At 48.6% G+C, this 11,390-nt stretch overlaps 1 protein-coding gene across 1 annotated transcript; it reads left to right on the top strand.

The window, feature by feature from the left end:
* Positions 1-513: 513 nt before the first annotated feature.
* Positions 514-11,128, top strand: Slc31a2 (solute carrier family 31 (copper transporter), member 2). The gene is made up of 4 exons (XM_005382692.2): positions 514-634; positions 5,696-5,762; positions 8,621-8,810; positions 9,805-11,128. Exons 1-4 carry the CDS (start codon positions 629-631, stop codon positions 9,971-9,973), a joined length of 432 nt encoding a protein of 143 aa, XP_005382749.1. The 5' UTR covers positions 514-628; the 3' UTR covers positions 9,974-11,128.
* The last annotated feature ends 262 nt before the right edge of the window (positions 11,129-11,390 follow it).

Genomic DNA, 11,390 nt, shown 5'->3' with positions numbered 1-11,390 from the left:
TGTTTGTAACTCTGTATTGTCTGTATTGTGCTTGTGATATGTTGTAAAATGTTGTATGTCTGTTAATGTTTCCCTCCTTTTATCTTTAAAATAAAAAAAAAAAAATTACCACCGTTCACTGCTTTTCATTAGTCGGATTTGCAGAGGTAGAAAAACAGCTACACGAAAAGTCTCGGAGGGAATCGATTTAATTTACTCCTAGTTCGTTGTTACTGTGTCCACAGGACAGACTTTCCAATTATCAGCAGTGTGGCTTATGACAGTGAGCAATAAACATTTTTATGATAATTGCCGAGACAAAGTCAAACGCAAAACAGTACAAGACAGGCTAGAATGGGCGCGGGCGGCAGCCCCAGCTCCTCGCGACTGCAGAGACTCGGGCCGCCGGACGCGGACGCGGACGCGTGGACCCGAGTCCGCGCGTGGAGCCCGGGCAGGGGGCGCGGCCCAGGCCGCGGGGCGGGGCGCGCGTGGGAACCACAACTCCCAGGCGCCCGCGCGCCGCCTCCGGGATCACGTGACCCGCACGGCCCGGGTCGCTGTAGGGGCGCGAGCCGCGGGACTGGAGTCTGAGCGCGGAGACCGGAGAGAGCAGAAGCTGCCCCGGCGTCCGACCCGCGCGCTCACCATGGCGGTGAGTCCCGGGCGCCCCGCGGAGGATGGACGCGGGTGGGCCGCTGGGGCGGGGTCCCCTGGAGCAGCTGCCCCGGACCCTCCGGCTCCTCGCCGCCCCAGGCTGCGGAGGGCACTGTCACACTCGGATCGGGGTTGGGCGACGCGGCAGGTGGTGCTGGCGCTGGCGCTGGCGGTGAATTCGGGGTTTCTGTTCGTTCCTCCGGCTGGGAGTGAGTCGGGCCAGAGGAACCCCGGCTGTGGTGTGGCCAGAGGTGTGGGCACCGTGGGCGAGGACAGCAGAGAGGGACCTGTCCCAGGCGCGAGGCAGTGACCTGGGCGTTCCGGGAGGCTTCTAGCAAAAGGAGAGTCCCGGGGGTCCTGCCTGGTCCGGCTGCACACATCCCCGACCCGGGCCCCGCCCTTGACAAGTAGTTGTGATTCTTTACAACAGTCCCAGCTACTTCCTACTCTCCCCTAGATCTAGTCAGAAAGTAGAGTGTGCGACAGACACTTCTGTTGTTGGAGTTCACCTGGGTTGGAGAGAATGACATTTTAAAAGAGCCAGTGCTTGGAGAAATCGTATCATTTTCTTCATCCCATAAAGAACGCCGGAGACTGACAGATAGGAAACCTAGGCAGTCTGTAGTCAGCCGCCCACCCCCACCTCCTATCCGTCCTCCTAAAGGGGAAATAGATGGGAAACCCTTGAAAGAGTTCCCCAAGGTAGCTGGCAGCAGCACGGGGACCTAAAGTCTCCTTCTGAAGTCTTTGGTTAATAAATGAGGGAGCGTTTCTCAAAGCGTTAAGTAACCCCCAAACGAGAAAATAAGGAAGAAAACGCCTCCCACTGATTGTTCCCTGCTCCCCAGGGTCCCTCCACCCAGGGCGGGGCCCTGAATAAAGCACGGGTAAATTAAAGGGCTAGAGCCCAGATTCATCCCAAGTGGGAAAACAAGATTGGAGCCCTACCCCGTGTATATCTAACCACAAAACCCTTTAACTGAAAACTGTAGCATGGAGCACACAAGTCAGGGTGTGCTGATTTGAATCCCTTTTCTTGAGCAAATAAACAAGAATTGGGAAGGCCAAGTGGCCTGTTCGTTTCTGTCCCACCTGGATTTCCAACTTCCGAGGCAAGTATAGAATCGATGCTATCTGTACTTCTAGTTCTGAACCTGCTGTATGGCCTCTTGTCATCCTGGCTGCTTCGGAACTCATAGCTTCTTGTACTCCTGTCCTCAGTCAGGCCCAGGTGGCTTTATCCCCCATGTCCTGCTCCTCCAGGTCTCCACTGTGCCCTCCTGTCTCTGATCACATATACCCTGTTGTAATTATCTGATCGTGTCTCTGTCTCCCCTACTAGACGGTTAGCTCCATGAGGATCTAGGATTTTCCTCATCCCACAAAATGAAATGTTGGTTAAATGACTTTTACTGTCTGTAGATGTTCCAGTCCGCTGCACAAGGTATGGGGTTGTTTTGGACTGCTAAGGTAGCTGGCCCAGGCCCAAGGAAGATAGAAGAAACCCATTATGGAAACTCCCTGGGTGATTAATTAGCCACTGGAGACATTCCATTCATGCCAGCTGCTTTACCAACTGGACACGGAGACAGGGTCATGGGGAAGACTTCACCTGGCAGAAGTCAGATGAGTTCAGCTCCAGTATAAATGAAGCTTCACGGGAGTATTTCCATCTGTTCATTTTTACATGTTAATCTTTACTAAACATTTTACTGTGTCAGCAAATATGCTTTTTGAAATTCTGACAGGAGATATCTCTGGCTCATAGATCTCAAAATGAGTTTCACCGCCTATTCGGTACTAGCGCAACTTTTTGCACTGAGCGAGTGCCACTTCACATTAGGGGGATGAAAAGCTAGCTTTATTTTAAAATTCTTTGACATGATTTTAAAGTAACTGCTAAGATTTCCATTTGGAAACTATCACACAAATTACCTAACCAGTCCCTATGAAGCGGCAGGAGCGTATCATGGTCCAGATGGTTTCCCACAGTGTGGCCCCACACACAGCTGCCCCAGAGACAGCCAGGGTGCTTGCAGAGCACACTTAGGTTTCAGAACCAGCACAGGCTTTCCAGAAGGATCTATGGATCTGGGGCCTGTTCTCTGGGTGACCTTGAGCAGGTAAGTGGGCCTTTCTGTGCCTTTCTTGTCAATGTAAAGGAGTTAGTAAAAGTAAGTGATTTCAGAGAGGTCAGGGGAGTGACACAGGACGAAAGATGACACAGTGCGAGTCCATGCAGGCCATCAGAATTCACATGGCTCTGTAGCCGTTGGGTTCCATCACATGGTTTACATTCCTTCTCTGTCCTGCAGATCTAGAGAGCTCGGCACATGTGGAGGCACAGGCAGGGCTGTTTACAAGTCAGACCTCTTTCAAATCTGAAAGGCATGTTTGCTTGAGTAGAACAGCCAGCTCTGTTTCCAGGTCTTTAGCAGACCCAAAGCTGCAGTGTCCACGTTGAGACATGCATGGATGAAATCCCCCACCCACTCCACAGATGCAATTCCTTTACTCTCCTTTGTGGAGTTCCAAGGTAGGAGTGGAGCTCAAGCTAGGAACCTGCCTCTACCAATTTCACAGGGGCCTATGAAAGTGAGACCAAACCAGGGGGAGGGTCCTTAGAGCCCAGGCTCCATTTTATATATGAGGAGACTGAGGTCCAGAGGGGCCTTGCTATGTGTCAGTGGCTTTAGGTCACACAGCTGGTTCCTATCAGAGCTGGGAGGGAGAACCAGGACATGTCGCTTTCCAATCTGTGTCCTGACTGTGCAAAGGCTTTGCTGCCTCTCTTAGGGCTATAACAGATGAAGTGAGTGTCAAAATCCCCTGAAAGGGCTTGTTAAAAATCATGGGTTCCCCTGCCTCCTGAGGTTTGCCCCCGATTCTGCTTGAGGGGTCTGAAAAGACCTAGGTTTCTGCATTTTTAATATCCCCCTGAAGATTCTAAAGAGACTCTTGTCTCTCTTCACTAAACCACTTGCCAGTGGGGTTGCTCATAACTGTCCCATGTCCCCAGGCCTGGGCACACTCCACTTTAGGGTTCTAAGTTCAGCCGCCTGGCAGCAGAGGGGCTGTTAAACATTATTTTGCCCAATTACAGCTTTTCCCAAACTTACTTGACCACAGAATCCATTTTCAGAGCATCTCTTAACATCCTGAGTTTTCCATGGAACCCTTTCAAGAAACACCCCTCCAAATGCCACAGGTATGGCAAAGAGGTCAATTTTACCGTGTCACTTTATGTGCATGCCTTCACAGTGTTTTCTCTCAGCTTCCCCCAGGAGGTACAGAGGCCTGAGAGAGGACTCAATGAACAGATCTGGTTTGTTCTAAATCCTAGGCTCAGTCTACTATTCTTTACTATCTCCTTTGATTTTCAATTTTGAGAGAGAAGAAAGAAATAGACAGGGCTTTGGGGCCGTTGTCTGCAGACAGAAGCTTGTGGCTGTAGTACCCAAGAGGCCATGGAACATCCACATGGCACAGCTTCTAGACAAAATGCAGCTCATCTAGTGTGCTTGTGGATCCACCCACCCACTGAAGATCAGCCTGAACTCCCTTTCTCTGAGTTGAGAACAGATGGCCTCTGCAACCTTCCTGAGAACCCCTGTTCCCTCTCCAGGTCCTCTCCCTTGAACACAAATTCAGAGCAGCCAAGCTTCTTGTGAAGTCATGGGCAGATCTTTTCCCCTCCTGGGACTCCCTTTCCCATCTGTAAATGAGAGAGGGTGGAGTGGGTGGTAGTTGGGCCAGATCAGTGTTTTTTAATCCGAGCACCAGCAAAATTCAGCCGCTCTCCTCCCTTCACTCAGAACCCAATGTTTTATAATGGAGCAATAAGGAAGATTTTATTTGCCAGTGTTCTCTTGCAAAAAAAGCCCAGGGACCAAAACTCCTCGGAGGACACTCCAGCTGTGACACACCAGAATTTTAATACTGGGCCACTGTCTTAGAAAGCAGAGGCTGCTACCAGCTGATCCCAGTGCAACCAGAATTTTCTCAGCTTGCTGTCTGCAGAGCAGCTTCTACTAGCCATGTAGCCTTACCTGGTGACAAGGGGGGACTTTCTCTTCCCTGGGAGGGTGACCTGACTAACTGAGCAAACTGACCTTGGTCTTGCCAAACACAGTCCTGAGCCCGGCTTGGTATTTAATATTACAATCCAGCTCCTGTCTTGCCCGTTTTGGAGACTGGAAGGTTCACAGTATCCTAGCGCCCACAGTGCTTGGGATGTGCTAGCCTCAGGTTTGAATTCTAGTTCTGCCAACATACTAGTTTTGTGACATCCTGCAAATTACTTAACTTCCCTGAGTCTAGCTTCCCATTTTCCTTCCTCTAAAATGGACCTAACTGTCCCTGTCACACGGAGGACTCTCATGCCATCATGGTTGGGTAATGTATAAAAATCCCTTGATGACATCCTGCACACAGCACTCTCTTGAGATGGGCAGACAGGCACCGCATGACCATTGCGCTTACCTTGAGTCTTTCCTGGAAAGCCATGACCTCAGCCAGCTCAGACATTAGCCCTTCTTAACGCTGAGCACAGGACTGGGCTCAGCCAGTGTTTAGTGAATGAGTGGACAGATGTGTACAGATTGAAGACAGCTGTCTTTGGGCCCCTCCATGACATGCTCCACTGATCTGCATGGACTCACCAGGACAAAAAGGACTCTGCTTCCTCAGGGGAGCCTGACCTGGAGCTGAGCAAGAGGGCTGGGCTGGGGGTAAGAAGAGGCAGCCTATTGCTTCCCCAGTGGGTTTGGAGGGGATGTGGCTCCATGGTCTGAGGGCACTGTGACATCCCGAGAGCATAGACCCTCCCCTATCCTCACAGCCGCAGGAAGCAGGCCCAGGTCGATCCACTGGAACCCACAGAGGCAAGCCCCTCTCTCCGTGGCCTCATTTGTCCCAGATGGCCTCTCAGGGAACTTTCAGGCTGTAAATCCTGTGGCCCTGTCTTTCTGGGGCTGTAGAGGGGGCTTCTGGAGAGCATTAGGAAAGAGGACTTGCATTGCCTGAAGTGCCCTGTGATACAGATTCCCTTCTCTTTCAGATGCATTTCGTCTTCTCAGATAAGGTCATGCTCCTGTTTGATTTCTGGTGTGTTCACAGTCCTGCAGGTAAGAATTGGGAAGCTCAGACCTGTAGCTTGGGAAGCCTTGTAGCATGGGACAGTGGAGACCGGCATTCCTCCATTACATGCACTGAGAAGGAACTTTGCAGCTGCAATTCCATTTGCAACACTGCCCTTCATATTGCAAAGGGCTTTATTATCTCCCCGATCCTTACCAGGCCCAGAGAGAGGCTGGTGAGGTAGCTTTTCCCTCTATCCCAGGGGGAAGGAACTGAAACCCAGAGATGGGCAGAGACTCACGCAGGGGCACAAGTGAGTAAGCGCTGGAGCCAGAACTAGATTGAGGCCCCCTGGGATTCCTGCGACCTCTGTCATCTGGACTCATTGTCTAGCACTAGCTCAGAAGCCCACAGCAGCCTCTGCAGCCTTGGACCTTAGGTGAGACACCAGTTTGAAAGGGGAGAATATTCCTTTGACTTGAAAGAGCAGAATTTGATACTAATTCATGATTATTTTTCAACTTAAATAATGATCTTGCCCAGCGTGGTGGTGCACACCTGTGACCCTAGCACTTGGGAGGCTGAGGCAGGAGGATCACCGTGAGTTCAAGGTCAGCCTGGGCTACATAGTGAGACCCTGTCTCAAAAAGCAAAACAAAAAACAAACAAAAAATCTTAAAAATAGACTAGAAACAGCCCAGATGCTCATCACTATAGGTACAGATCAAATAAACTTTAGTCATCTCTACAGTGGATTACCATTCCAATTAACAATTACTAAGTAGATTAAAACAACTGTCATTTTATCATTCTCTCTCAAGATTCCGTAGGTTGACTGGGCTCAGCTTCGTGGTCCTCTCTAAAGGCCTCTCAAAGTATTGTCACATAGCAGCTGGAGCAGGAGTGATCTTGGGGTCTCTCACTCATGTCCAGTGGTTGATGCTGAATGAGCTAGGATCTCAGCTAGGGCTCTTGGCTGAGCACCTACATGTGGTGTTTCCTATGGCCTAGGCTTTCTTGTGGCAGGGTGGCTGGGTTGTAAACATGACTGTCCCTTGGAAATCACATGACTTCCACCTTATTGAGGCAGTCACAAAGGTCTTCCTAGGCTAAAGGGGAGACAGCATAGCCCCTACCACTTGATGGGAGGAGTTAACATTTGAAGAAGAACTTGTGGGATGAGATATTGGGGTGACCATCTTTGGAAAATAAAATGTTACAGATACTGTGGAGCCACTGGGGAAAAAAAGCAGATCTGTGTGAACCCACACACACAGGTACAGCTGGATGGTGAAGTCAGACGCTGGAGTACAGAAACAGGATGTGTCATTTAGACAGGTGAAGGCTGGCACACACATGGTGATAGGCTGCTCTGGGGAGGGGGATCAGCGTTCTGAGAAGCCAGGCAGAGAAGACTGATTTTCCACTGTCTACCTTTCTGTACTGTTTGAATTTTTACCATGTGCATGCAATTACCTGTAATTTTGTGTTTTAAAATCCTGCATCTTTTGTAGATAATTTCCTCTGTGAGGGAGAACACTAACCTACTCTTTACCCTTTCTCACATTCAGTATACTTCTATGGCCAGTTCTCCAGTTTTCCCCACACTGACAATTTTCTAACACCAGCTGAGTGTCCTGCAATTCATTTCTCACACTAAACAGATGGACAGACCCCATAGGTTAAGAGCATCATTCTACAAGGTTTCCTCCCACCAAACACTAATTGCAAACCTCACCTTATCTCCTGTACTTGTGACCAACTAGCTATAAAATTGGGTCCATGAACCCCTTCTTGGGACCAATTATTTGCTAGAATGGCTCACAGAATTCAGAGGTATGATTAAGTCATTGGCCATTGGTGATTAACTCAACCTTCAATCCCTCTTCCTTTTCCAGAGGTTGAGGGTAGGACTGAAAGTTCCAACCCTCTAGTCACCTGGTAACCAGCCCCTATCCTGAGACACTTAGTCATCTTAATAGCATGCAAAAAGGCACCTCTAGCCAGTTGCCAAGGGTTTAAAAAGCTGTGTGCCAGGAAACCAGGGCAGAAATCAATTATATATTTCTTATTATGTCACAGAGCGCCACAAAATACTTTAGCTGGAAGCCAGGCATGGTGGCACATGCCTGTAATACCAGTGCTCTGGGAGGTTGAAGGAGGAGGACTATAAATTTGTGCACAGTCTGGGCAATTTAACAAGAGCCCTGTCTCAAAATAAAAAAAGGGCTGGGAATGTATCTCCGTGCAAAAGACAGACCAAAATTCTTAGCTTGGCCACATCTCTCCCCACTTGTAAAAACAAAGTAGAATTGGCAGTTAATTTTACACAGCAGCTCTAGTAAGTAAGCACTTATTTTCTATAAAATAACTTACGGGGTTTTTCTCTAGTATAAAAGTAATAGATGCAGGAAAAACTTTAAAGAATTTTGCAAGAAAATAAAAACTCACCTGTATCCAAATTTGCTGAGATGATGACTATTACTCCATCCAGACTTTTTTGGTATGCCCACATGTGAGGAGGACCTTGCTGTGCACATCCACATCAGGACACTTTGAGCAGACTGCTCAGGGGGATGGGCCAGGTCTCTGCAACTTGCCCCCTTCATCTCTCCTTCTCTTTCCCTTCCCCTTCCCTCCTTCCTTCCTTCCTTCCTTCCAGAAATTGTACCTATTTATGTGATGTTTTGATACATGTATATAATATACATGTATATATTATATAATATAATGTTGTATAATGTTCAAATCAGTGTATTTACTGAAACATGTAAGTTTTCTATGGTACAAACATTTACAATCCTTCTAGCTTTTTTGAAATATACACTACCTTATGACTATCTTTAATAACCTTAATGTACGCAGAACCCCAGAACCTACTTCCCAACTCTGCCTCTCTCAACAGGCATGGCACTCTCGGTGCTGGTAGTCCTGCTCTTGGCTGTATTGTACGAAGGCATCAAGGTTGGCAAAGCCAAGCTCCTCTACCACACTCTGGCGAGCCTGCACATGCCTGCCAGCCAGGAGCTCATCTTGGCGAGAGAGCGGGATTCTGTAGACTCGGACTCACTCTCTGTCAGCAGAACACCCCTCAGGTACAGGCACTGGCGGTGGGGGATGGACAGAATCCTTACATCACCCTGAGAAGGAGGCTGGGTCCTGACAGCATTAGTCCCAAACAGGAAAGGAAATGGAGGCCCAAGAAAAGACCAGGACTTGCCAAAGTGGTTACAGTTAGTAAGGTGAACTACGGCTGAACTTTCCCTGTTACCTCAGCCAAAGCTGTATCCATAGCCACTTGGGAAGCTCAGGATTTCTGCAGGGACCTGTGACCTTCAGAACTCTGCTGCAGGTCCCTGTCTAGCAGCATGACGACCATGCAGCCCTCTCTCAAATCTCACTAGGCTTCCAACCCCAGGAAGGCATCTCAGCTGTCCCAAAGCAAATGCTAAGAACTGCTGCAAACTATGCATCCACGTTGGTGGGCAAGGGGAGAAATCCCTTTTATCCCTTTCCATTTAAGGTCAAACAGCCATTTAGGGTCCCCATTCTGTCCTCTCTCCAGCCTCACCTTTGAGGTTTAGTAACGTCTACATGTATCATCACCAGGTACCTTACCTGGGTGGCTCAAGTCTTTCCAAACCATCCTGCAAGGGAAGAACTTTATTCCTGTTGTACTGATAAGGAATTTAACATTCAGAGACATAAAAACATTTGTGCTAGGCCAGATTTAGTACATGGCAGAGCTAGGAACTGATCTGCCACCAGTGTCCGCTCTTTCCGTTGTTACCCTGCCTCCCACAGTACATTCAGGGTAAAATCAATCAATCAATCAATCAATCAATCAATCAATCAATCTGCACTAGTGATGATTTCCTTGTATCCCTTATCAGACAAGATGAATTACATGTATCATTTCCTTTGTTGCCTAGGATACCAGGAAGCTTAGACTAAATGTAGTGATGTTTCTTTAAAACAATCTCTCCTGGGCTAAGGATGTTACGCTGTAATATAAGGGCTTGCTACTCCCAGATAGGACCTCCCTGCCTCCAGCACATTACCAGCATTAACTTGGTTCTCTTTACCTAGGTGGTTTCTGTGTCATTTGGGCCAGTCTCTAGTCCATGTCATTCAAGTGGTCATCGGCTACTTCATGATGTTGGCTGTAATGTCCTACAATGCCTGGATTTTCCTTGGTGTGGTCCTGGGCTCAGCTGTGGGCTACTACCTAGTATTCCCACTTCTCGGCAAGGTTTAGCTGGCAGAGGACGAGCAGGCCTTGAGGGCTGGTGGGAGCCAGAACCCCCTCTTCTACACATTATACTTTCAGCTGTGTTTTCATCTGCCCAGCTCCTGGCAACTGTGGGCAGAAGGCAGCACTCACTCCCTGGAGTTTGGAGGGTACTGCAGCTGTTCCCTCCTCAGCCAGCCTGAGCGGGGCCCAGCTTAGTGTGGCGCCTGAGGGCTGCTCTGACCGGGGCAGGTGGAGGAGGCAGAGCCTACGGCCGATGATGCAGCGCTGTGACTCAACCTTATTTCCAAAGATCTTCAGGACAGAAATGGGCTCTGGGTGACAGTGGCCATGACACCTGGACACCCTGCGTCTTGCTCTGTGCCTTATCTATAGGAACATCTTTCACTGAGCTGTCTTTGGGGGTCAGAGACCACCCTAGCTCCTTTTTCTCACCTTCCTGCCTTTGAACACATGAAGATTGTCTCTTCAGTGGATCATGTGGACCAAGATTTTTCATTTTCCTGTTGGACTTCTGGTTGGCAATTTTGCACATTCATACAAAACAAAAATTGTAATGGAATTATTGTATTTTATACCGGCTGGATGGCAGCATCTGCTGAGGCCTATCTCCCTCTCTTGAGGGGAGAATAAGCACTAACTGATTAAAGGCAGACTCAGGAGTTAGCAAGGCTCTGGCTTGTCGTCTGAATAGAATGAGCTTCTGCCATCAGATGGCACTGCCTGCACAGGAGGTCAGTCTTTGGCCCATGTGTCTGGGTGAGTATCCCCCACCCTTATCCAGATACTCTTTAATGCAGAACAGCGAACTGCATTTAACACTGTTCAGTGCTTAATGCACTTTATTACTCACTGCCCACTTGTAATGATCTGCTGGGGACATGATTCAGTCACTGATTAAGCTGTAGTGATGGGGGCGGGGGGATTGAATGAGGATGCGGGAAGCAGTCAGACCAAAGGTGATGCCCTTTTAGAATTAGATGGACTCTGGATGTTTGAACTTCTTCACTTCACAGAAAAGGAGAGACCCAGGGAGAGAAAACCACTGCTATATACTGTAATATCTATGCTTAAGTACCTCATGGGCTAGATGAAAAGATGCTCTTAAGGTTTGGGAGTTAAAACAAATACATTTTAATAAATATATATTTTTGAACAGTCTCTATTGGTCTATTTTTCCTCATTCCAACAGTAAGTACACAAAACTCTTGTCACAACTGCAGGAACTGAGTGGGGGGCGAATGGAGCTGGAGCACACTGTCCAGCTGTCTGCGGCCTGGGTCTGTCCATCCGTGGAAGACAACAGTTCTGTGCTCAGAGAAATGGAGGCTGAAGCACTGTGCCTCCAGAAAGACACCCCAAAGTGCCAACTCACTGTTTTTTTGTTGACAGAATAAGCATCAGTGTGTGCCCACTGTAATAA

The sequence above is a fragment of the Chinchilla lanigera genome, unplaced genomic scaffold, assembly GCF_000276665.1.
Source record: "Chinchilla lanigera isolate Chin_1 unplaced genomic scaffold, ChiLan1.0 scaffold00018, whole genome shotgun sequence".
Taxonomy (NCBI): domain Eukaryota; kingdom Metazoa; phylum Chordata; class Mammalia; order Rodentia; family Chinchillidae; genus Chinchilla; species Chinchilla lanigera.
Note: the sequence above shows the minus strand (reverse complement) of the source record. Positions and strands in the feature narration are given on the sequence as shown.